A 26,316-nucleotide genomic window follows, 5' to 3' on the forward strand; every position below is an offset into this window, starting at 1 on the left:
TATTTATCACTGGCAGGTGCTTAAGGGGAGCGAGATATCAGCTTTGCTAAGGAGAAGTAAGCTCCCAAAAGATAAGATGAATGTCTTTGGCCACTGAGCCAACTTGCATTCAGAAAACAGGAGCACATGATTCCCTTTGCTTTGCAAACAATGGTTTTGTGCTAATAGGGGAAATGTATTAGCCCATTAATATGGTCAGAATTAAGACCTAACAAAGAGTTGCCTAGAGGAAGCCATCTGCAGTGACACAACAAGTTTTATTGGCCCTACCAAACCCAAAGTCCATGCTACACAGTCTTGAGTACCACCTACCAGCTCCTTCTCCATTAACCAGTTAGTTACATATACACAAACATACAGCTCTCTTGTAAAAGTTATCCATTGTCTCACATAAGCACAAGGTGCTGGATACTTTCATAAAACAGCAGATTCAGGTGTATCCAAGAAAGCTCTGAAATTATCTTCATTTGTATTATGGACGCACCTAGAAGCACCAACAGAACTTTGGGCTAAGCATTATACAAACATAGTTAAAGATAGACCACAAGTTCTTAAGACAAGACTGTCAAAGGCTGGGAGAAACAATATTAATATAATAATAATAATACCTAGCTCTTATACAGTGCTTATCAATGGATCTCAAAGAGCTTTATAATTGTCATGTCAGGATAATTATCCCCATTTTACAGAGAGGTGGAGAGACTTGCCCAGGGTAACCCAGCAGTAGCAGAACCAAGAACAGAACCAAGCTTTTCTGCGGCCTAGCGCTCTGCCACTACACCACACGGTAACCCTGGCTAGCTCCACTGTATGTGTGCGGATCAGAGGCAGAGAGGCAACCTTTTCCAAAATACTTAAGTTCCCTTTTCAAAAGTGATTTAAGCACATATAAATCTAAGTCCCGTTCACTTTCAAATACAGTTTTGAAACAGGGACTTTAGTTGCTAAGGCCTGTCTACATAAGAAAGTTTTCCCACTTTAACTATACTGGTATAGTTACAGTAGCTGATTCCCTCAGTTTGGATGCAGTTAAACTGGTACAAAATTCTCCTATGTGTATAGCTTATTCCTGTTGGGGACGTAAAACAAGCTACAATGGTGTAACTGAATTATCCACTCTAGAGCTTTCATCCGAAGAAGTGGGCTGTAGTCCACGAAAGCTTATGCTCTAATAAATTTGTTAGTCTCTAAGGTGCCACAAGTACTCCTGTTCTTTTTGCAGATACAGACTAACACGGCTGCTACTCTGAAACCTATGTTGGTAAAAACTCCCACCCCAAATGACATAGCTACACCAGTAAAACATTTTGGATGGAAAACCAACCCTAAGTCACTTAGGAAAAATTTATATAGAGAGATTAAGTGACTTGCCCATCATCACATAGACAGTCTATGGCAGAGCTGGGACCCAACCCCCCATCGCTTAACTACAAGTTTTCTATTACATTGGGATAATTCTTAGAACATCAGTGTAAGGCTATGGTTGGGGGGCGGGGGAGTTCCTTATGAATTTGTTTAATGTAAATAAACCCTCTATTTATCTTTGGCTGTTAATAAATTCATACATTATTAGAAAATCCTCTATATGAGAAGACCCGCTGAGCTATATCATCTCATTTTAAGAGATTTCCTGTTGGTGGAATACAAAGCAGCCACCTTCAATCGCATAGTGCTCGAAAGGATTTAAATAAACACACACAGATAATTAGATCAGTTAACCTTGCAAATTAAAACAAGCACATTGTATTATCTCCAGTTTATCCTAAAAGAAAATATGAAGTTCTCTCAGATAAATAGTTTAATAAAGAGAGTGAGGAGCGCACGTGAGCATCGTAATAGTAAGTCCTCGGAGTATATAGGCTAATAGCAGGAGGGTCTGATTCTGATCCATTTTACACTGGTGGAACTTCACTGCAATCAGTGAAGTTACTTCAGGTTTCTAACATCATTAGGGGTCAGATTCAGCTCTAATGTAAAGATCATCCTATACTGAAAAGTGTGAAATAGGATTCTACTTTCTTCTTCTAGGGTTAAATACAGCCTGCACTTCAAATGGGAGTGAGTTTCCCGTGTAGCTTGAAAGCCATATATGGCCCGCTCAGACCGCAGTGAAGAGAGGTTTAGACCAAAAATTGTTCTAGCAGCTGGTTATTGCCAGATATCCATTAACAGCAGTGTCCCCAACCTAGAGTCATGGAAGGACAGCTAGATTCTTTGGGCTTTTCTCCTAATGCTGAACAGCTCATGTATATGGCACACGAGCAAACCACATTAGTACAATGTAATTGGCATACTAGCCCCAATCTGACAGAGGAGGTGATAGACAACAGACATCTCCCCGTAAATAAGGCTCTCTGGAAAACAACAGTTTTGCTTTACAAAGGACGGAGGTTTCAAAATTTGTCTTCGTTCCACAAATAAGACCTTTCTAATTTTTTTTCCCCAATAGAAACAGAGAAAAAGAACAGGGGACTTCCTCTGTAGCCTAGTAGACAGGACAGTGCCTAGGAAGTTCCCACTCTGCCTGATTCAAAGCAGCGTTTTTCATCCCAGCTCACTCCAAATCAGGCAGTAGAGAGGTTCTCCCTCATTTGGATGGAAAATGTCATCCTGGAGAGAAAACTTCCTGATAAAAATTTCATTGAAACCAACATGTTTCTAAGGCCAGGTCTACACTAACCCCCTAATTCGAACTAAGGTACGGAACTTCAGCTACGTGAATAACGTAGCTGAAGTTCGAAGTACCTTAGTTCGAACTTACCTTGGTCCACACTCGGCAGGCAGGCTCCCCCGTCGACTCCGCGGTACTCCTCTCGCCGAGCTGGAGTACCGCAGTCGACGGCGAGCACTTCCGGGTTCGACTTATCGCGTCCAGACTAGACGCGATAAGTCGAACCCAGAAGTTCGATCGCTCGCTGCCGAACTACCGGGTAAGTGTAGCCAAGGCCTAAGAAACATTTCGTTTTCCACAAAGTGGCATTTTTTTAATGGGAAAAAAAGTGCTGTCAACATGTTTTCAACTAGCTCCACCTACAAAAGTTCACTATTTCTTTGTTTTAAAAGCCACCTTTTTTTGTCCTAACTTGGCCAAGGAGCTGAAACTAATCTGCAGGTCTCAAACACAGAGTGGGTCACATATGTAATCACAGTATAATAATGCTGGGAGTCAGTGCCCTAAATTAATGGCCTAAGTCTCCTCTTCAGTCACACGCATGCTGAAGTCTATGACAATTGGTCCCCTGTAACAGAGAAGAATTTGACCTAGGCTAAAATTAAGTTAGCTGGCAACTTCCTCATCAGCACTGGCACTGACAATGGGTAAGATAAGGTAGAGAATTCTAGCTCTGGGCAAATATGTCCAAACTTCTTCCCTATCTGAAAGCTGTCTGGTGGCTTTATAATCTGACACCCTATGTCCAGATCCTAGTGGACATGAGTCCACAGCATAGAGTCACAGGGTTTGAGGCCAGAAGACATTATTAGAACTAGTTTGACCTCCTGTATCAGAAAGCCAAGGATTGAATGGGCCTTGGGAAATCAACTCTTACGTCTCACTCCCAGAGCTGGGCTGCTCCAGAACAGGGTCAAGGTATTGTGGATAGTAGATCCTAATGCCACCAGCCAGGCCCACGCCTCTCCTGTGAATAAACTGAGCACTTCCCGTTTCCGGGGCTGTGAAGCCAACACCTTTTATTGGAGCTAAAAGCACTTAGGGAAACAAAAAGAGACAGACAGAAAATAACCGGACTGCTGCAATCTTAGCCAACCGATCCTCCTCCTGTTGTACAACCCCCTGTATTCTTCTGCGGCTGATCCCACTCCCAGGCCCTGAGTTTCATTTCATAAAGTGAAGCATCTAAGCAGCCACCAAATAACCTTTGATTCTCAGGTGAGTATTTATGGCAGGGAACACATACCTCAACCACAAAGAAAATCCCCCAGTAAAAAAAATAAATAAATAAAAAATATTTTCTGCCGGCACGGTGCCTGCTACAAGTTTAATAATCAGATTAGAATTGCATCAAACTAGGCTGGAAAGCCAGGGTGAAGGCCTTTGGCTTGTTCCCATGAATATCCTACACTTCAGATCTGGCTGTGACAAATTAGCTTTTTACATAGATTATTTGGTGTTTTGAAAAGAAAGGGGTGGAAGTCAATTGGTGTTGGCTCAGTTTACGGTACCAGCATCTGACCACGGTGGAGTGGCAAAGCAGAATGCACGAGCCCTCTTGTGCATGGTGATAGTGATTTTTAAAAAAATCACTAATAACAATATCGAGCTCAGGGGTTGGCAACGTTTGCCACGCGGCTTGCCAGGATAAGCACCCTAGCGGGCCGGGCCAGTTTATTTACCTGCTGACGCGGCAGGTTCAGCTGTCCCGGGCCAATGGGGGTGGTGGGAAGCCGCGGCCAGCACATCCCTCGGCCCGCGCCGCTTCCCGCCGCCCCCATTGGCCCGGGACGGCGAACTGCGGCCAGTGGGGGCCACGTAAATAAACTGGCCCGGCCCGCTAGGGTGCTTACCCTGGCGAGCTGCGTGCCGAACGTTGCCGACCCCTGATCTAGCTCTTAGATAGCTTTGCAAAGGGTGGTAAGTACCATTATCCCCATTTCAAGACAGGGAAACTGAGGCGCAGAAAATGAAATGACTTACCCACGGTCACCCATTGGCTGATTGAGGAGTAGACCCCAACTCTGAGTCTCAGAACAGCATGCTATCCACTAGGCCACACTCCGAGGGCCAGCAAGAGCCAGATTTACAGAAGAGCTTTGTTCCTTCCATCTAGGCCTCAAAGTGAGTGGCCAGGATTTCGAAACAGCTCCGCATGTTGTCACAATGGGAGCAGCTGGGGATGGAGCACTTTTGACAAGCTGGCCACTATTTAGGTTGCCTGGAAGGGGGCACTTTTGAAAATCTGGTTCCATTAGGGGGTGCTGAGCCCTGACTGCCTGGTGCAACCCTCAATTTGGAGCGCAGAGGTCCTTACTTTCTGCATGGATTAGCAATAGGATATGGACACTTTTCCCCTCTAGACAACCAGTTCATCTTGGGCATCGGTCACTAGCACCTGACTGCTGTGCAATTGGAACACCGACAGGCCCCGGTCGGCGGTGGGCAGGACCAAACCACAGACCTCTGGAGCTTAGTGCATGAGCCTCTACCGCATGAGCTAAAAGTCAACTGGCTCTTGGCTAAGACTGTAGAGCAGACTCATTAATCTTTCTCTCTAAGGCTTGGTCTACACTACCCCCCTAATTCGAACTAAGGTACGCAACTTCAGCTACGTGAATAACGTAGCTGAAGTCGAAGTACCTTAGTTCGAACTTACCTTGGTCCACACTCGGCAGGCAGGCTCCCCCGTCGACTCCGCGGTACTCCTCTCGCCGAGCTGGAGTACCGCAGTCGACGGCAAGCACTTCCGGGTTCGACTTATCGCGTCCAGACTAGACGCGATAAGTCGAACCCAGAAGTTCGATTTCCAGCCGTCGAACTAGCGGGTAAGTGTAGCCAAGGCCTAAGGCTAGGTCTACACTACTGTGGGGGTCGACCTAAGATACGCAACTTCAGCTACGTGAATAGCGTAGCTGAAGTTGCGTATTTTAGGTCGACTTACCTGGCTGCAAGGACGGCGGCGAGTCGACCGCTGCCGCGCCGCTGTCGACTCCGCTTCCGCCTCTTGCCGCGGTGGATTTCCGGAGTCGACGGCAGAGCGATCAGGGATCGATTTTATCCCGTCTTCACTAGACGCGATAAGTCGATCCCCAATAGATCGATTGCTACCCGCCGATCCGGGTGGTCTCCGTGCCACTAGATGGGACAGAACACGACACCCAGAAGGTGTGTGGGTTACATCATGTTCTCTCTGACCTGCGATGGCTGACCTTGACCAGGTATTGGTGGGTCACATCTAGAGCTGGCTAAAATTCAGAATTTCCATTTCAGGGCAAATACTGGCATTTCCTCGCCCGTTTTCATTCTGAATCCACACAAAAACAAATATTTTTCCAAAGTGCCCACAAAAAGGAAATGCTGAAAAAATGAGTTTTGAAATATTTCTTTTATTTTTTTTTTCTTCAAAATTTCTGCTTCAAAATGAAATTTCCATTTTGGAATTTATTTTATGTTTATTTTCTATATTCTTTTGTAATTATTTTAAAATATGTCAGTAGTAATTTTGTAACATAATATATGAACTATTCTATTATTTTATTTGATATTTGATGTCATTTTTAAAACCATTAAGGGCAGCTGCTAATTAGTGTAGATTGAAACAATAGATCTTATTTTCTAGTTCACTATGTCTTCTCTTTGTGCTGTATTGAAACAGTTTGACACTGTTATTTTCTTCTTCCAACTGTCAAACATGACATGAAATATCAGCAGCACCTAATATGATATGACATAACTTGTCATATTGTGCACTATTAGTGAGATATCATGGCATAATGCACCAATAACAAAAAATAATATAAAAGTGAAAAAATAAATTTAAATCTATTTCAAAAGCAAAAAAAATCATTTTGAAAATATTTATTTCATGGGAAATTTTCATTTAAATTGATACAATTTAGCAAAAATATTCCATTTAGTCAAAATGCCATTTTCCAACAGAAAAGTGTTTTGCTTAATTTTTGTGACTAGCTCTAATCGCATCAGAATTTGTCTTCGCTTGTTTTCAGTCTGAGAAAAGTAGCTCATGATTGAATGAGCCATGAAGACTAAACTAACCATTCATCCTTAGAGGTGGATCATCATCTCCAGTGGTAGGAAACACAACATGCGAATACCTGTTTTGCAGATACAAAAGTATTTCAGTTTCCAAAGGCATGTCTTCACTGCAGAATTCACTCAGGTGATCAGCACCTGCATTAGCCTAGCATGCACACTGCAAACTCTATCTGAGTTATTGTCCCCACTAATGCTATCCTCCCCCAGGTGTGTCACTAGGACTTCTGGGGGCAAATCCCACAGTTCTTTGTGCTACACTAAAATGAGCTGCTCTACGATTCTTTCCTAGTGAATGTGGGAGAACTTGTCTGTCCTTCTTGGTACACAGAGGAATTGTGGGAATGCATTCTTGTTTGTGAGACAGGGGCAAGTCACATAACTGCCTTGTGCCTCAGTTTCCCATGTATAATCAGACCAAACATTGTGAAAAAGTTGCTCCCCACAGACTAAGTGGGATTTTTGAAAGCACTCAGTGTTGGCCTAACTTTGTTCTCACTGAAGTCAGTGGGAGTTTTACCATTGCCTTTTGTTAGAGCAGAGTTAAGCCAATGCTCAGCATTTGAAAAATTCCATCCATTGGCCATTTCCATACCAAGCTGTCTCTTCCACGCCCTGTCAACTTCTTACCAACTCTCTTTCCTAATGTCAAAAGCCCGAACTATCCTTTATTTTTTTCCCCGGTAATGACTAAGATGGGTTTTCTGCACTAAAGAGAGTCTTTTCTTAGGGTACGTCTACACTACCCGCTGGATCGGCGGGTAGCGATCGATCTATCGGGGATCGATTTATCACGTGTAGTGTAGACGCGATAAACTGATCCCTGATCGCTCTCCCATTGACTGCTGAACTCCAGCTCGGTGAGTGGTGGAAGCAAAGTCAACGAGGGAGCCGCAGCCATCGATCCCGCGCTGCAAGGATGCAAAGTAAGTGATTCTAAATCGATCTAAGATACGTCGACTTTAGCTACGCTATTCTCGTAGCTGAAGTTGCGTATCTTAGATCGATCCCCCCCACCCCCCCCAGTGTAGACCAGGCCTAAATGACTAATCTACAGAGCCACTATACAAAACTCTTGAGGATACACCTCACCTTGTTTCAGGGGAACTGCTCCCTCACTGAAATTCTGTTTTGATCCAAGCTTGAGAAAAAGCTTATTTTCCATCCATGCACCCACATTGCTTCATACCATTAAGTCGTCAAATCTCACCAACTAGGCAGCATTGGGCTTCACCACATGGGTAGAAGACCTCTACCAAACACACAGGTTTTGCATGAAGAGGTGTCAGTGAGATCTCATTTGGCCCCTCTGAACCAATACCAAGCACTGCTCAGCTGGTTCAGAGATCATAATTTAGACAGCATCCTTTGATTAGAGCTGGCCAAATATGCTTTGGAACACAACTTTGATACACATTTTAACAAGAACAACAAAAGGTGATTGAAGTGTCATGAAAAAAAATGGGTCCATTTCTATCCCTGTGAAACTAACAATAATGGAATTTCTCATACATCTGGTTTTCTGGGTTTTGACCAGCTTTAACTGTGGCCCTTTGGTGCTTAACAATTGTCTGATTATCTGAAAGAGTTGTCCAATGAATGGCTTACAAAGCATTTTTAAAATCTTGATAAACTTTTCGGGGCTCATCTGCTGTCAAATCTCCCCTCAATCTCCTGCCTACCACATACAGTCTCCCATGCCAAAGTCACTATCAAGATTCATTTAATTTAACCAATTTATTCCCCAGTGGAAGTTTGGTCTCCTTGAGCCAAGGGCACTAATGCACAATTATTTTAATGATTTTTATCATAATTTGCGGCTGTTCCTGCCTCAGCTTCTTGCAATGGGAGGAGGGGGCCTTCTTGGGGAAGATAAATTTAATCCCCAGTGAAGTTTCCTGGAAAAATAAGGGCCTGAATGAATTGAAGGAATTAAAATCAGTTGAGGACAGTATCCCTCCCCCGCTACCCGTCAGAAGATGAGCGAATGTTGATTATGAGACTCGGAGCCTAGAAATATTGAAGATCCATTAATGCAGAAAACTGCTCTTCTTCCCTTTAGTCAAAATGAAAGAGAATAAATATTATCTAGAAGGCAGAAGGGGAGTTATTTACTCTGCATGGAACCTTGCAGAAGAGAGCCCGGGGACAAGATCTCAACAGCTTGACCCATGGGTGTTAGCAATGCCAATGGGAAATGGTATTGTCTCCCCAAATCTGCTGACCATATGGCCAGTATGATAGATAGCATGACTTGTGAGCCTTATTTTTCCACCCTCAAAGGACAAGGTGCCAAGAACCGGTGAATACGGAAGTTGATACGGAAATGAAATTCACAAGACTCTTCCACCAAAAACTCTAGTTCCTTGAAGACATAACCAAACACTGCAGGAGTCGGGATTGGGGGGTGCAGTTTTATCTCTAATTTTCCTTCTAGAAGTAATGTACTTGACTTCAATTTCACCTGCGCCAGCGATAAACTCAAGCAACATAATTGATCTCAATAGTCACTTGAAGTATATCAGCGTAAATCAGCGTAGGTTCAGGTACAACAACAGCCTTAAGGCCTAGTCTACTCAATTGTAACATGGCTGCACTTAGTTGTCAACAAGAAAGCTGGTCCCAATTTTTATTGTAAGTATAGGAGGTTTGATGCTAATCTTTGTGTGTGCGCACGCGAACAGGCGCGCACAAAAAAATTAGCGTTTGGCAAAAATTATTTTTTGACAGATTTTTGAATGAACAAATGACATTTTGCGTTTGAAATACTGGGGGAGGGAATCCCACTCATTTTTTTTTTCTTTTTAAAATTTCTTCAGTGGTAAATATAAGGAGGGAGGGAGTAAACTAGAGACAAGAGTTGCAAATCAAACAAAAACTTGTTACTCAGCCAGCTCTGCTCTGCCAGGCACAGAGCCCAGGTTCAAATCCTGGCCCCTCCCGTTCCCTCTCTGAACTGTCAAAGGCTACGCGGGAACCAGTTCAATGGCATTTTCAAGATAGGGAAATGGAGGAAACACGATAAGAAGTGACTTGGACCAAGCTCACAGCACAAACCATCGCAGCAGCTGAGAACAGAAGGCAAGATCCTGGACTCCTAGTCTCCTGCTCTTAACCACTAGATACGCTTCCCCTCCCCATCCTCTAGAAAATAACGTCCACAGCTTCCACGCAAACCAGTTGCACGGCTGTATTAACAAAAGTCTCTCTCCAAAGTCACTCAGCAAAAACGTATTCTCCCTGTTCCCTGCATCCAAAGAGAGCATCCTCTGCCTTCTCTGAGGGGGAGGGCGAGAGAGAAAGTTTCCTTGTGGAATCAAAAGCTTCCTCTGAGTCAAGCCTGATAGGCTGCTGAAAATGCAGCAGAGCAGCGTGTTTCTGTCAGTGAAAGACCTTGTTTGTTACCATAAGGATTGCACACGGCAGATTGTTTGATCCTGTGAGGACTTTGATCTGCGCCAGCACCTGAAATACAGCAACGAATGTCACTAGGCTTTGGAAATTGAAAGGAAAAGGGGGGAAAAAAATATACAGGTGTGAGGCATCAGACGGAAGCAGCTGAATTCTGGATGTGTGAGCCAGCAAGTGTAACCATGTTTCAGACAGAGGAGAGCAAGTATTGCAACCCTGACGGGGACGTGATGTCAATTTTTCACCTACAGCAAAAAAAAAAAAAAAATACAATCACTCAGGACAGGGGAGATTCAATAAGCAGCAGCAGAAGCTACTTGGCAGATGTTAAGGAAGCGAGAGCATGAGCCCTTCACCTATGGTAACCTGGCTTCAAAGCCCGTCTTGGATCACAAGTGAAATGAGTTTGCTGGTCTCCCCCTCGCAGCTTCCATTTGTCTAGATCACACAATACAGAACTTGGTGTGATTGAAAGCCTATGCTCGAGACACACGCAAGGACCAGAATAGCAAAAGATATTGATTAGCAAAGGGAGCCGAAGTTCAGGACTCAGGTGCACTGGCATTGCTGCGGGCAGAGTTCCAAAACGAGAATAGCAGCGTGTGGGGTAAAGGCAGGGCACGGCTAGATGTGTGCAGAGCAGAGAGCGTGCGGAGAATAGCAGAGAGCGTGCAGGTCAGGTCAAAGGTACCTGGGCAGAGCAGCGGGCAGGTCTGGAACAGAGGCGTTATGCAGAAAAGGGCTACGTCGGCTGTCTTTGTGAGGTGTGTGTTTACAGTGGTTAGCACAACGGGGCCCTGCTACTTAATGCTAATGCAATACAAATAATGCACAGTAATAATAAATAATGTAAGCCAGGCCACGGGACTGGAATAGCAGGGAGTGTAGCAGGTCAGGATCAAGTTGAATTGGCAGATCTGCGTAAAGGGCCACAGGGCTGGAACAGCAAGAAATGTGGTCAGGAGCAAGACAGATTGGAAGAGTAGCTCCTGTCCACATTATTCCTAGTACAGAATAATGCCATGTTACCCCATCGCTGTCAAATTCAATCACAGAAAACAAAAACATAGCATCTCTAGAGAGAGCAACGCTAGGAGAAGCCAGATTCCACTTGGAAGATGCCCTCCTCCCCCCCACAACCGTCCATCCAAACAGGGAGAAAAGACAGAGGTGACCCAACAAAGCAATCCACCTCCCCATATTTTTCTTCACCTGGGGCTGCTGAAGAAGGTAGCAAGCAGAAGGACATTGACAAGCCCTCACTGCTGCTAACCAGCCTCCGCTCCCTGCCCCTTGGCAAGATGCAGAAGAAGCTGATAAACATCTTGCATTGTGTCTGGGAAAGGAGCAGAAAGGGAGGGGTGGAGGGAACAGCACAAAGCAGGAGGCTGAATGCAGTGACAATAGTTCTCTTTATTATTCTTGACATGACCCTAGTACTAGTGCAGAGTTGTTTGTGGGATGCCTCTTCTGATTGAAAGATATATCTGACCCGAGTTTTATTACAGATGTCAAATACAGTGTATAGAAGTGTAGTAGGAGTCTATAAGAAATTTTTCTTCTCTCTCTCTTTTTTTTTTTTTAAGTAATACTAAGAATGTCACTCTTACCTTATTTATTTTCAGATCAGTCATGGGGAAGGGAAAGGAGACAGGGCTCCCTTCTGAAAGGCAAACATCACCCTGAGACTTCACCTTACATTCAGGGAAAGGCACACTCCACCAACCATTTTTATTTTTTTATACCATGATAACGTCTAGAAACCTCGACTGAGATCATAGTCCATGTGTTCTAGGTGCTGTACGAACACAGAGTGAGAGATAGTCCTGGCCCTGAAGAACTACAATCAAAATAGACATGGCAGACAAAGGGTGCAAGAGAGGAAGATTATATATCCCCATTTTACAGTCAGGAACCAAGGCACAGAGAGATGAAATGACTTGCCCACCATCATTCAGGACATCTGTGGTAGGAATTGAACCACAGATGTCCTGAATGATGGTGGGCAAGTCATTTCATCTCTCTGTGCCTTGGTAGTTCAGTGCCTTAGCCCAGTGATTTTCAAGCAAGGTTACACGTACCCCTCGGGGTACACTGAGGTCTCCTAGGGGTACATCAACTCAGCTAGATATTTGCCTACTTTTACAACAGGCTAGATAAAAAGCACTAGTGATGTCAGTACCAACTAAAATTTCATACAGACGATGACTTGTTTATACTGCTCTAAATACTATACACTGAAATGTAAGTATAATATTTATATTCCAATTGATATATTTTATAATTATGTGGTAAAACAAGAAAGTCAGCAATGTTTCAGTAACAGTGTGCTGGGACACTTTTGTATTTTATGTCTGATTTTGTAAGCAAATAGTTTTTAAATGACGTGAAACTTGGAGGTCGCAAGACAAATCAGACTCCGGAAAGGGGTACAGTAGTCTGGAAAAGCTGAGAGCCCCTGCCTTAGCCCACAATACCATCCTTTCTCTCAGGCTGGATTGGCCAGTGGTTTACTACCACGCTTTCCCTTCCCCAGGTTTTGCCCTAGGGCGGAACCTGGAACCTATCCAAGGAGGCAACTTAAGAGGATGCACAAATTCCACAAGTGACATGGCTGAGATAGTTTCTTTTGAAAATGTTCACAAAAAATGCTTCCCATTTTCTAACCAGCTCAATTTGTTAGTCATCCTCCTTTGGCCCTGCTGGGAGGACCCAACAAGGATCAGATTTTCTTCATAACCAGGAGCTTTTATTCCCTAAATCTTGTGCCCAAAGCAGTCATCGAGCAGGTCCATAAGGGCAGGACAAGCTAGAGCAGCAAGGCATCCCCCCAGCCTGAGGGCCAAATTCAGATCTGGTGTCAGTGGGTGTAACTGATGTGGGGGGAGTTGCAGCCATTTTACACTAGCTCTGAATCTTGTTCACCAAATAAAATGAGCTTCGACTCAGGAGAGATCCCTTCTTTCAGCCTTCTGGGTAAGATATAGCAATGCAGGAATGGCCAGCAGAGACTTTATAGGACACCCAACAATTCCGTCCAGAATCTAACCAGAAAGCCCTCCAGTGGCTCGACTCTATCATCACACCAATCTGGATAGGCCTAGACTTCAAACGACACCAGAGAAGAAGTTGTGGCCAACTGGCCAGGCCATGAATAATAATAAAAGTAACGATAATAAAGAGGGTTTGCACATCAATGCAAAAGAGTGAGGAATAAAGAGGATAAATGGAGCTCTTAATCTTCAGCTATCTGCATGGGAAAGTTTGATTAATAACTACAGAGGCTTAACATAACCTCCTCGGATAACGAGTGAGGTGGCCTTCTCGGAGCCCTGATTATCCTCTTCTAATGGGCTTCATTTATTGTGTAAACTAATAATGGAGGCCTAAGCACTGGGCACTCCAGGGTCTGTAGGAAAAACACTGGGCCCAAATGTGATTATGTTGATGAAGATTGCCCGACAATACATCGCGTTGCTGTGGGGGTCTGTGGAGGGGAGGAGGGAAACAGAGTACGCATTGCAAAGAAAAGGAAGAAAAAGAAAAATGAAAGCTATGGAACTTTAAAACAGAAAGGCAAATTCCAGTCTCAGCAGCACGTGTGTAAATGCACTGGGATCATTCTGGGTTTACACCAGTGTCCACTGAGAGCAAGAATGTGGCCCTGAGCTGCTAAGAATGGGAAAGACGGGTATTAGTAATGAGGGAGTCTGACTGGAATGCTGTCCAGAGAATCAGCAGCAAGGCCAAGACCCAGGGAGTAACTTGAGTTGTCAGTCAGGCTTTCCGTGCCGGAGACTAAAGAGATGCTCAAACAGCCATGGATTCCCCAAAGCGAGTATGTTCAACAGCACAGCCTCGGTCCAGGAAAAGAAATAAATGACCTTCCAGTTCCCCTGGCTGAATCTCTAAAGTGCAAGCCCTACTGAAGGGAGGTGGCTTTTCAGGGCATCTTAAAGGGACACTGCCAGGATAAGCCTATCCTATTCTGACCTGTAAATCTGACGTAAGGCAATGAAATGTCTCTGGGTTTACATCAAGTAAACAGAGTGCAGAATTAGGCCCGCTCTATTGAAAACCATATTTCTTAGCTGCATAATGAACATCACATTAGATTATCCAAACTGAAATAATTGTAAATATACCCGATCTGAGTCTGTTTAACTGTTGCACTTCTCTCAACAGGGACAATGGGATGAGGCTGGACAGACTCACTTCGAAGGCATTAGCTCTAGTCTCTGGTGTTTGGGTTCACAGCACTGCGGGAAAATGTTTAAAGCTTAATACCAGAAATACAGAGGGACCCAAACCAAAGCTCCAGATTTGAAACATCCCTTTGAAGATGTTCAGATCTGGATTGCAGGGTGTAACTTTCCAATTTCCCTCATTATATATGATTTATCTCATTATATATTATTTATTTAACAGTAATGTCTATGGATCACAATCATGGATCACCGTGCAAGGTACTGCACAAACTTGCAACAATGGTCCCTACCCCGACAAATTATAATCTAAGTATAAGAGAAGAGACAACCAGTGAATACAACAAACAGATGGGGGGAGAAGAGAGCATATGGAAAGGATGTGACAATGCTGGCTAGCCAGGCGAGCAATGGTCACAGACTGCCAGGTGCTTAGCCAGTGTCCAAAGGTGAGTATTAAGGAGGAATTGTGAAGGAAGACACTGAAGTGGCCCTTGTGGATGTTTATTGGGAGCTCCTATAAGGCCAGTATGGGAGAACGTGCAAAAGGGATGCAGGGAAATGTAATAAATGATTGAAGAAGGCAGGGATAGGGGCTGGAGTGGACAACTCAACAGCAAACAGAGGATAGGTGGGGAAGGGATAGTTAGGAATGGGCTTAAAAGAAAAGGTGAGTAGTTTGAGAATATTAGATAGACAGATGTGTCTGTCTATATACGTATAAGTATCAATGGCCCTGATTCTGATCTCACACCAGTTTTACAATGATATAATTGAGACTTTTTTGTTCATTTTTTTTTTTCAATCTAACATTTAAAAAACTCTACTGATATTAGTTTTTTGTGAAATACTTTACTACACACTAAACCCTAAACGTTGGGGCTATTGTTACTCAACAATGTTACTTTAACAACAACAACAAAGCACGAAGAATGAACTGGATTCCAATCTCGCTTATACTAATGTAAGTCAGGAATTATTCCATTGAACAAACTGGTGCAGTGTAAGGGATATCAGAAGCTGATCCCAACATGTTTTAAAATACACCAATTTACTAGGAATGGTTTTATAGCCGCAGAGCAGAGTTGATCAAGCCATGCACAGAACAAGGGATAAATAAACCCAGCACATCAACATGAGAGTTAAACAACAACCTGAGCATCAGCTTGGAAGCGCTTTGTTACAGCTGGACAAAATTTGCTTTGCCAGTGCCTGGCCAGGAAACAAATATGCACCATCGCCATTCAGGTGGCATGCCAAAGAACAAATTAGCAGTGGTGGAAAGCGGACAGAAGTAGCAAAGGCTCATGGGGGTTTAGCTTCCCATGCATAATGGGGCAAGGAAGGAATTTGACTTCATTCCCCTACCACCAAGGAGCTGATTTGGAGCGTGTATCCAAGGTCAGAATTCAACGCACACAATTCACCCCCGACTTCTAAAATGCTTTTTTAAAATATACATTAATAAGACAAGACTTTTAAGGGGGGCGGGGGCGAGTGGAAAGGAAGTTTGGGAAACAAGATACAAGCACATTTCCATTAAAGAGAAAAAGGCATATTTCTTCTTTGAAAAATAGGTTAGGCTTAATTTTGTCCTTGTACTTACAGAAACTAATCAGAAAGCTTTGACATTGCTGGGAATCTGCCAAGTGCAGCCGCTCGTACATGCGGTGCCACTTTAAGGTTTGCACTGCAGCTACTCAGCAGAACAAAGTCACTTCGGATACCTACTTGCCTGAACTGATAGCACAGATCCAAGTCCAGTCATCCCCCTCCTCTCCTCCCCCCCTCGCCAAAAAAAGAAAAGAGCCTCTGAAGTTAAGTATAGATATTATATAGGTCATGTTATGCCAAGTCACATTAGAAGTTGTTCTGAACCAGAGGACTATGATGGGAGATTACACTATCTATTAGCGCTAAAAGGCCCCGATTCAGCAAAGTATTTAAACACATGCCTATCTTTGAGCACCTGAGTAAGTCCATTGACTTCAAAGGTACTGCTCCAATGCTCAAAGCTAGTCACATGTTTAACTACCTTGCTGAATTGCAGCCTCAGATGGGAGAGTGCTTAATGCAAAATAGGTTACTCCCCTGAACCTGTTTACTCTGGGATTTTGCCAGAGTACAGATAAAGGCCTGGTCTAGTCTAGGAAATTAGGTCGATAGAACTATGTTGCTCAGGAGTGTGAAAAAGCCACACCCGAGCGATGCAGTTAAATTGACCTAACCCTCAGTGTAGATGGTGCTAAGTCAATGGGAAAATTGTCCCATACACCTAGCTACTGCCTCTTGGGGAAGTGGGAGTACCTATACCAATGGGAGAACCACTCCCGTTGACATAGATAATGCCTTCACTGGAGCACTACAGCTGCACCCACTGCAGGATTTCAAGTGCAGACAATCCCTAAGGGTAAAATTTTCAAAAGACGTAAGTGATTTACGAACCTAAATCCCATTTTCAAAAGTAACTTAAGTCTCAATGAAACTCCAACTTTCACCTTTGAAAATGGCACTAAGTCACATAGGTGCTTTTGAAAATTTCACCCTAAGAATAAAATAATGACTGCCAATTTTGGCTCTATGCCTCCAGCTACGCAGAATTACTTATCTGTCTAGATACACAGGGAGAGAAAAATATCCAAGGTTCTCTGCATTTTTCCTCCCTCGTTCTTTATTATTGAGAGATGATGGCATGATTGCTTACTAATACAGATGCTCCTGCTTTTCCCTTGAAAAATGCATCCTCCACAGAAGAGGCATGGCTCAAAACTCTAGGGTATTGCAATTGGAAGCCTTAGGGTTATGGGCCCATTAACTAGTAAGGCCTGACCCTGAAAGGTACGTATCAACTTCCCCAAGACACCAGGTGCCCTAAGCTCCCATGATCTTCAACTGGAGCTTGCCTGATTAAAGTGTAAGGACCGCATGATATGGCCCAGCAGGTCTTGAGGATGCTCAGTATTTTGCAGGATCAGACCTCCTGGTTGTAGAATTCTTAGTAAGGCTTTACATCCCCACTGCAAGTCCTGGGCTCTGGTTCATCATCATTTTAACAGCAACAGATACAGGTCTGATTTCCCTCTTTCCCACACCGTGTAACTCCACTGATCTCTCAGTCAGATTACTTCTGATTTACACCGGTGCAAGTGAGGAGAGAATCAAGGCCTCGGTGTGTACAAACATAGGCCAGGGTGAAGGTAGCTCATGGAGAAGAGAAAACTTTTTAGGGTGAAAAAAGAATTTTCATGTTAATTCCCTTAATAATAATTAACAATGGATGTAAAATAAGAGCATGTATGAAATGCAACTACGAGGTCAGATTTGTTTCCAACCTTAGATGTTGCATCAGCTTCTCTTTAAGTAGCTTAAGCCCAAAATATGACCTATCTTAAAGTCGTGTGTGTGTGTGTGACACACACACACACACACACACACAAATCAGGGATCTGAGAACCTAACTCAATCTCCAGGCCTGGTTTTGACAGAAGCTGAGGGCACCCAACCTCTCACCGGATGAGTCCCCGAGCTGATTTGATTGCTGTGCCGCTAAGAAAATGGAAACGTTTTTGCTGAGATCCAGGTTTGCCCTCAAATCGTTACACATTATCTATTTATTTATGCATAAACAGTGGCATTATGGTTTGGAGAATAGGGACCCTTTGATGGGAGGTAAGCTTGACTAGCCTATGGGAGTTTACTGTTATGCATATAAATGAGGCCATACATACAAATATGCACAGCAGACAAGTGAAAATATATAGCGTCTCTTTAAAATGAAATACTTTGATTGCTCCAATCACAAGAAGTTGTAAAACTACCCTGAAGAATTAACAGCCTCAGTACATGCTAACTACATCCATCATGAATTCGTCTTTAGTTTCTGTTATCATATCACTGTCTCCTGGGATCCTCAGCCTTGTCATCATTTGCCCTTTATAATTTATTCAGCTTGTACTTGCCTGAATCCTTTCTACTTATCATTCATCTTTACAGTTGTACATAAAATTAGATTGATCCTCCTATGGCATACGTGTCAGAAAGAGAAAAGTTGTCATTGAGTAACACAAAGCAAATGAAGGTCCAACAACGGCTGTTGTTGAATTGCTCAGCAATTGTCCTTTGAGATCCAAATGAAAAGGTGTCAAATAAAAAGAAAAGAGAGAGAAAATTAAATCCAAAGATTGTATTATAATTTTCATGTAGATATATGCGTGTGTATAATATATAATACATATAAATTGTATATGTGTGTATAATATATATAACAATATATATACATTGTTATATATTCATGTATATATTAATTTCCTCTAAAGCTCAAAGACCAGCAAGATCTCATTGCTTGAATTTTGCAAATCTAAAAGGGAGCTATTGGGAAGCCACAGATGCAATGAGTGTGCGGGTCTGAGGCGAGATGGCAGCACACAAACACACTGGTTCTGACACAACGCTTACACTGTAGCCTTTTCCTCCAAAGCTCTCTGGACTGAAACAGAGAGAGTGAGTTTACTTTGTATTCCTGTGGTTGCGGGAGTGGGGCTACAGAAGCCAATCTTTAACTAGTGAAATGGAACTTTAATGTTTACAAAGCAGATAGGACCCAGGTGTTTCATCTCATCTGGTGAATAGCACAGCACTGCCAAACTACAGGGGTTTTTAGTAAATGGAAAGTGGCTTTACTCCCCCCACACCTCTCCTTTCCCTGAAGTAAGATCCAAAAAGCCTTTGACCTTCTGATCAGCCCGGGGAGGGAGGGGAAGAATCTTTTTTAGCCATGACGTGGATGCCCAGAGCTTTCAAGGAGAATTTCTACAGGCTCAGTGCTTGCAAGTCTCTTCCCTCAAATCTGTTTTTGCTCCTTTTCATCTTCATTTTTTAACTTTGGAAACAGGCATGTTTCTCCCAGGGGAACAATTAAATGTGTTTTCTTTCAAAATCTAAAGGGCATGGTGAGCAGCTTGTATGTTCAGAGGGCTACTTTAATCAATGGAATCCTTCCATCCTGCGACTGCTGACCAAATTACAATTTACGTTGGTAGTGAAAACTTTTCAGAACGGGGGAGGGAGGGGGGGGTCTAAATCCAGCTTTTGGCCTAACGCAGTATGAAGGGCAATGTGTGACTTCATGGTTTCCTAATAAGCTTCTAGGGAACCCACTGAAGCATTAGAAAGTGAATTAATATTGTAAAATTACAGCACAGCCTACTAGGCTGGGTGAAATTCATGCCCTGTGCACAGGGCCCTTGTGAGGTCTACGCACCACTTGAGTCTCACGTAAGCCCTGTTGTGAGGATTTCAGTAACGAAGGGCTGAATTTCACTCCTTATACATGATGAAGTTCACTGAGCCGTGATTGGTAACATGCACGTGCATTTCATCAAGGCATGATTGGTAACACGCATGAGAATTTCAGGAAATTATGAAACCGGAACCATGCCTATGGATTCAATAGCTGTTGTTTCCTTCCAAGTTTAAAGGAGCTTCAGAGCACCTAGACATCCCTCCTGTTTCCTAATATTATTGCAACACATATTTACACTCCTTTTCTTTTACAGAAACACTCAATTAGATGTAATACGGAATGACATATGTTGGTTTGGGCAGCATAAGAGATATTGGGTGCCACTAGCAAAATAGTAATTCTGTAGCTTGCTGAGAAATATAATACAGCTGTAGTACTATTTCCCCCCCTCTCAATAAGATGACAAAATAATTTTTGATGGATTTCAAAGTCTGGAAAGGCACCTACAATTTCGGAGGTTAACAGTTTGCCAGCTACTCATTTTTATATTTATTCTTTGGATCCTTGCTGGTGAGTTCTGATTTTATACAAAACAGGCAGCACCCGACAACCAACCGCCCATTCAGTCCCTGTGTCTGAGAGACCACAAAGAAACTGAGAAAAATGCGACTGTGCTTATCATACATGAGCTCAGTTTATTTGTGTCATAAATAAAAGTCGATCTTGATAGCCTAATTACATTTCTCAGCATTATCCTCTGACGTTAGCCTCAGAAAGAAAGAAAGGGGGAAAAAAGTTGGCTTCGTTATAATTTGTAATCAAAATGACTACACTTAAAACAATTTTATTTCCCTGATTTCATTTCCTATGGAGCTTTGTGGGGCCAATAGATAACATTAAACTGAACGGGCAGGCACATCATTCTCATGTCCCCTGCACTATCATTCTTGGGGTCATATTTTTGCTTTCTCCTAGATTATGGACTGCATTTCTGATATTGCACTTTCATCATGCGGAGATTTACCAGGCTCAGAATTCCCAAAGGGGAATCAACTTTTACTTTTTTTGTACTCTCTCCCATCCCCCTCCCATTAAAACACTCCACCTTGCCTAATTTGCCTTTGAGATGTCTAAAAATGCCAGTGGTTTTCCCAGCATGAAGGATTAGCACAGATTATGGTGAACAGTGTTAATTATAGGTGGGGAAAGAGAATAGTGCATCTCTCCAATCTGTTCTTGATTTCCCTTGTGTCTGTCTGGCTGGTAATAAGCCTCCTTTAATCTGGCAGTCCCCTTGGTGAAATCAGCACCACGGACAGCAATATTGATTGCTTCTGAGAAACCATCACAGCTGCTCACCCAAATTACCTTTGATATGTGACCTTTAATGTAATTACTGCAACATCAAAGCATTTCTATAAATTATTAAAGAACTAATATACTTCATCATCCAGCTATTCTATTATATGTAAAATAAACAATCACAAGTAAATGTTAGAATTTGAATCGCCTGGCACTCACAATAGTGTTCTAATGCACACACGCACACATACCCAGTCCTTTGGTTTTAGGCAGGAGACACTTTCAAACTGTCCCAAGCAGTCAGCTGAAGAAGATTCAACAAGCAATTTGATATTTTACATTACGTTCTACTTCCTGCAAAATATTTATCACAATTCTCCCCTAAAAAAAGTACCATAAAGACTTTATTAATCAACACACACCTGCTTAGAAGTGTTTTGATTATTCCACAAGATGACTTTATATCTCACATAGAACAAGAAAATATGTGAAACATATTTCTGTCATCTTACAAAGCACATCCAGAAAGTAATTACTGTAAAATATGTGCATGTAACCACTCCACTAAAAACACAGTGATACATAGCTGAGAGGCAGAAGCTTGGATCTATGCACAAAATACTGGTGCCTCATCATTTCCATACATTTGCATTTATGTGCATATTATTACAAATGACTCAGTTCTGTGTTTTATAATAGCAAATATGCATGCAGTAGTAACACAAGGGCAAGTACTGTATAATTTACTGGGGGGAGAAGCTTCGATTCAGTGATCTACTGTATGTATTACTTTCCCCTTTCTATACCTGGCTTGTTAATTATTTTCATGCTTCCTCAGTAGTATTGTTTGTGTCACAAAAGCTAGCAGGTGAAGGGGATGTGTTATATATGTATTGTTTGAGAACTCATGTGAGAGAGGACTTAGACCCTTGACCTAAGGGGTGCTTCTTATTTTATGGTGATGAACTATGCTTGATATTGCCAGTGAATGTCATCAAGTACAGTTAGGTATGTCATAAATACTCCCTTGCTACTTGCATAGGAGCCATAAAACAATATCCAGGCATGAGAGCTTATCAAAAAGGCTGGTTCCCTGAAACAAACTAGAGAAACATCATCTAGAAGATGAGTTCGGGAACTTGATGGAAAGGTGTCTGCAGACAGGTCAGGTGGGAGAAAGAAGGGCTTGATCCTGAGAGGAATAATTTGCATGGAAGCCAAAGGGGGGTGCTCAGTATATTTGAAATTCTGGTCACTTATTTCAGCACAGAGCCTTCATCATTGCCCTCTGGGTCAGATTCTGCTCGCTGTTACAGCCGGTGTTAAACATGAATAACTCTTCTGAAGTCAATGTAGTTAGTCTGGGTTTAGGGCATTGCAAATGAGGTCAGAATTTGAACTGATAAAAATTAGAGGTACTCAGACCCTCACAGTATCAGATATAAAACCTTAAGGGTAAACTCCTACCCCTGTTGCAGTCAACACAAGCTTTGCCATTTATTTCATTGGGGCCAGGATTTCACCCTCAGAGCTTTGTTGTTTATAGAAACATACAGACACATACCTTGGCCACTACAAATCTGGGTGTCTAAAATAAGGCTCTCAAACTCCATATTTAGGCAAATAATTTTTTACCTGATTTTCAAAAGCGCTGAGCACCCAGCAATTCTCATGGACTTCAGTAGAGTTATTCCAGTTTTACACCAGACTCACTGAGACATGACTTTGACCTCATGGGAACGATATGAGCTCTGGGCCTGAGTAAAGTAGCCTGCGTTTCAATTCCTGAGTGTCCACCAACTCCTAGTGAACGGCTCCACTAAATAAATAACAGTTTTGAGAATCAGGACCCCAATTTAGCCACTTAATTATGGATTCAGGTTTGAAAATCTTGATCCTTGTGTTTTCACAGGTGTATGCCTCTAAAACACGCTCAATAAAATATAAACTAAGAAGCTGTTATTTGAAACATCCCTAGGCTAATTATCTGCCTTTTGTTCGTGTGCGCGCACACACACTTTAGTTGGCAGCCCAGGCACAGAGAGGGCATGGATTTAAAACAAAAATAAACAGGAAGCAATCACCCCTTAGTAGCAACAATGCAACCAGAGCCACTCATATTTTTGAGAAGAATTAGTTTGATGGAGCGGTCACCCGGTATGAAGGTATTCTTGGTGAACAATGCACACACACAACGCATGTCCTTTATGACAAAGATCGCACCAAATGTGTAAGCGCGTAGGCATCTTAAGGGGATGAAAAGATAAGTAAGCAGAGACTGATACGGGACCATGGAAATATCAGGAGACGCAACAATTTCTCAGCAGTTGAGAGTAACTTGAGTATAGTGATAGCAACTCCCAACTTGCATACGGGGTAGATTAAAGTCATGCAGGGTTTTGTTCAAAACTCTGAGTGTATAGACTTATGGGCAAACCTTTCCTCACAGCCTTTTCATTCCACACATACCCTTTGCCCCTTAACCTTTATGGACGCATCTCTCTCTTCCTTCTGAGTCCTTGATCCTTTATCCACATGAGACAGAGCAGGCAGAGATGCTCCCTCCAGCTGCAATCAGATCTGCACTGTGTTGCTCCCTGTCCCTGTACACCAACTACACCCATGTCTCCCACCGCCCACCTTTACCACTGGCCTGAGAAACCCAAGGACCTGTCTCAATCCGTCCCTGTGGGGCAGGTCTTCCCCTCAGAGTGATGTTTCTATTTTTAGTTCTGCTTGTGTTGTCTGAACCTCAGATCTTGCTCATGTGAATAATTTTCCTCATTATCTCATGTTCTTCTCTTCTCTCTCTCTCTCTTTTTTCTCCTTGTCTCACTGCCTTTCCAATCTGCTACAGCTGCTTGAATACTAAAGCAATTGAGTCAAACCACTTTGTCATCAGGAATATGTTTTCAGTCTGTGATAACTCAATAATTCAATCCGTTTCTTTTTGCCGTCATGCCTTGCTTTGTTGGGGGGGGGGGGGGAAGTGGAGGTGTTACCTCATACACACGTCCAATCAGAAGGCTCAGCCCTAAAGCCGCTTTCTCAAAGGGTGGCAGAATCCAGCCCCAAATGGGTTATATTCCATTGTGGGCTTCTGGATATAACAACAAGCTGGGGTTTGGTATGTCTGGAAACGTCTACGCTGGATTGTGGCACCTTGATTTTATTAGCCTGATGCAAATATGGACTCATCCGAGCAACAACAGTCATTAATCATCCTACCCCCAAATGGGAATGTAATATACAACCCAGTGCAGATGAAAACAGCAATCTGGACTCACCCCTGGCAGTGTCTTCTGTTCATGCAGTGCGCTCTGGGCCTTCAGGGCAGACTCCCTTTCGCAGTATGTTAGGAAGGCACAGCCTGCAAACGAAAGACAACCCTGCGTTAAGTACAGAGGTTCGGTGCGGATCAGCTTAGGAACAGGAGGCAGAACAATGCTAAGCTTCTTCCTTTTCCAGCGAGGGAGCTGCAGACTCCCTTTCCCTAGTGGGATACTCTCCCAAGAATAGAATGAATCCTTTTCCCCAGGCTCTCATGGTAACAGGAAACCTCCAGCGTGAGCTCATCGGAGGGTGATTCCGCCTCACTGCATTTATCAATGCTGGGTAAAAAGCGCGGAGCAGGATGGGGAGCAGAGAGGAACCCACTCCCGCAATAATGAGGCTGTTGATATGGGACTGACATTTTATTCCTACCAAATTGCAGCAGTGGAGTGTGGAACCAAGATCTCCTCAGCACACTGAGGACCATGATTAAATCCTCGTGCTCCCCTTTTGTACCATGCACCCAGAGTAAGGGGCGCACAAGGACTTGGGATTTCCAACTGCAGAGGATGACACATAACACTTAACCTGATTCACATCCTCAATGAGCACCCCATTTGCGTTCACACTGGAGAATAACCACCTTGCACTCCCTGCCTGCTCAAAGCCAGGCACATGAAGGAAATCACACGGAGGCCCAGATGAACAATCCAAACATCATATCACATTAGAAATTCAGAGCTGCCACAGTCACTGGTCCATCTAGCAGGACAGCCTATCAACTGCAGGGGCCATTGCCTGCCATGGTAGAATGGTAAAGGAAAGTAAAAAACCTCATTACCGTATCCTAGTTGTGCATGTGATGTGACCTGATTAGTCCCCCTTACTGGAGTATACAGAAAGGCTGCCAGTCACTGTGGCACAAGAACTGCTTGTTATGTACAGGACACTTTCCCAGCAAGTTACTACAAAACAACTACAACCAGTCTCACCCCCCCCCGCCCCCACCAGCTTCTTTAACTGGAGATATCTGAAGTCAAGTTTTAGATGGTTTGTTCATGAAACCGTGAGCTTCTTCCAAAGCTGGGAAGGAGGAAAGGGAAGTCTCCTCAACAACTGTCTATTTGTGTTTCATTACCTTGCCTTAGAATCACATAAATATAGCGCTGGAAGGACCCTAAAGAGATCATTTTGTCTATCCCCCTGTGCTGAGGAAGGATTAAGTATACATAGACCCACCCAGCTCCTCTTTCTTTGTTTATTCACCTGTCGCACTTTGTTTAAATCTTAGATTGTGAGCTCTCCAGGACACAAATTGCCTTTGTATTATTTGTGTGGTGTTTAACACAAAGGGGGCCCTGATCTTTGACTGGTGTCCTTAGGTGCTAACACAGAAGAAATAAAATAGGTCACTTCTCTCTTTTAAGAAGTTCTAAATAGAATACGTTAGAGCAGAGGCTCTCAACCTACTTACCACTGCGGGCTGCATATGTGACCCATGATATATTGTGTGTGCCGCGTCCTATACTATCTGTCTGACCCTGAGGATGTCACATGGGCTGCAGCAGTGTGCTGATTGGCTGCAAGCGTCCCATGGGTCACAGGTTGAGAACCACTGGGTTAGAGGATGGAATAAGTTAAAAGGTACTTTTCTAAATAGGTTCTTGAAGGACTCACCCCACTACCTCCCACAAACTGGATGGTCATTAGAATCAGAGATGGAAAAAGACCGTCTGGATCATCTGATCTAATGTCTGTGTGGGGGGGATGGCTCCTTTTAGTATATTCCAACTGTTCACACGTATCATGCATCAGTGACTGTGCACGTCAGAAGCAAATCAACAGTGGGGTAAGCAAAGGAGACAGGAGCAGCTCTGAGCAGCAATGATTTTATTCTCTCTAATTGGTACCATTCAATTCTTCTTTCAACTTTCAGTGGCTGTGTGTGTGTGTGTGTGTGTGTGTGTGTGTAATTTTATTTATTTTTGCATGGGGAGGAGTGGGGACAGGGGCAGTGAAGACTCAAGGGAGGGGAGTGGGGGGTAATGGATTGAAAAGGGGTTTTAAAAGTCACTTGTAGCTTGATAATCAAATGGGAAACAATGCCTACATTTAATTTCAGTGATAAATCATAAGCCGAGAGCTCTCTGACCAGA

General features: G+C 43.2%; 1 protein-coding gene across 15 annotated transcripts in view; it reads right to left on the bottom strand.

Annotated features, from left to right (window-relative positions):
- CELF4 (CUGBP Elav-like family member 4) overlaps positions 1-26,316 on the bottom strand; it is an 874,489-nt gene that overhangs the window by 745,980 nt on the left and 102,193 nt on the right. For all 15 annotated transcript variants that reach the window (XR_010602081.1, XM_005296185.5, XM_065598684.1 and 12 more), the window contains exon 2: positions 24,175-24,257. Coding sequence is in view for 14 of the 15 variants with exons in the window: in XM_005296185.5 (XP_005296242.2) it covers positions 24,175-24,257 (83 nt within the window). In the remaining variant the exon portion in view is untranslated. The remainder of the gene's footprint in view (positions 1-24,174; positions 24,258-26,316) is intronic.

Source organism: Chrysemys picta, chromosome 6, assembly GCF_011386835.1.
Source record: "Chrysemys picta bellii isolate R12L10 chromosome 6, ASM1138683v2, whole genome shotgun sequence".
In the NCBI taxonomy this organism is placed as follows: Eukaryota; Metazoa; Chordata; order Testudines; family Emydidae; genus Chrysemys; species Chrysemys picta.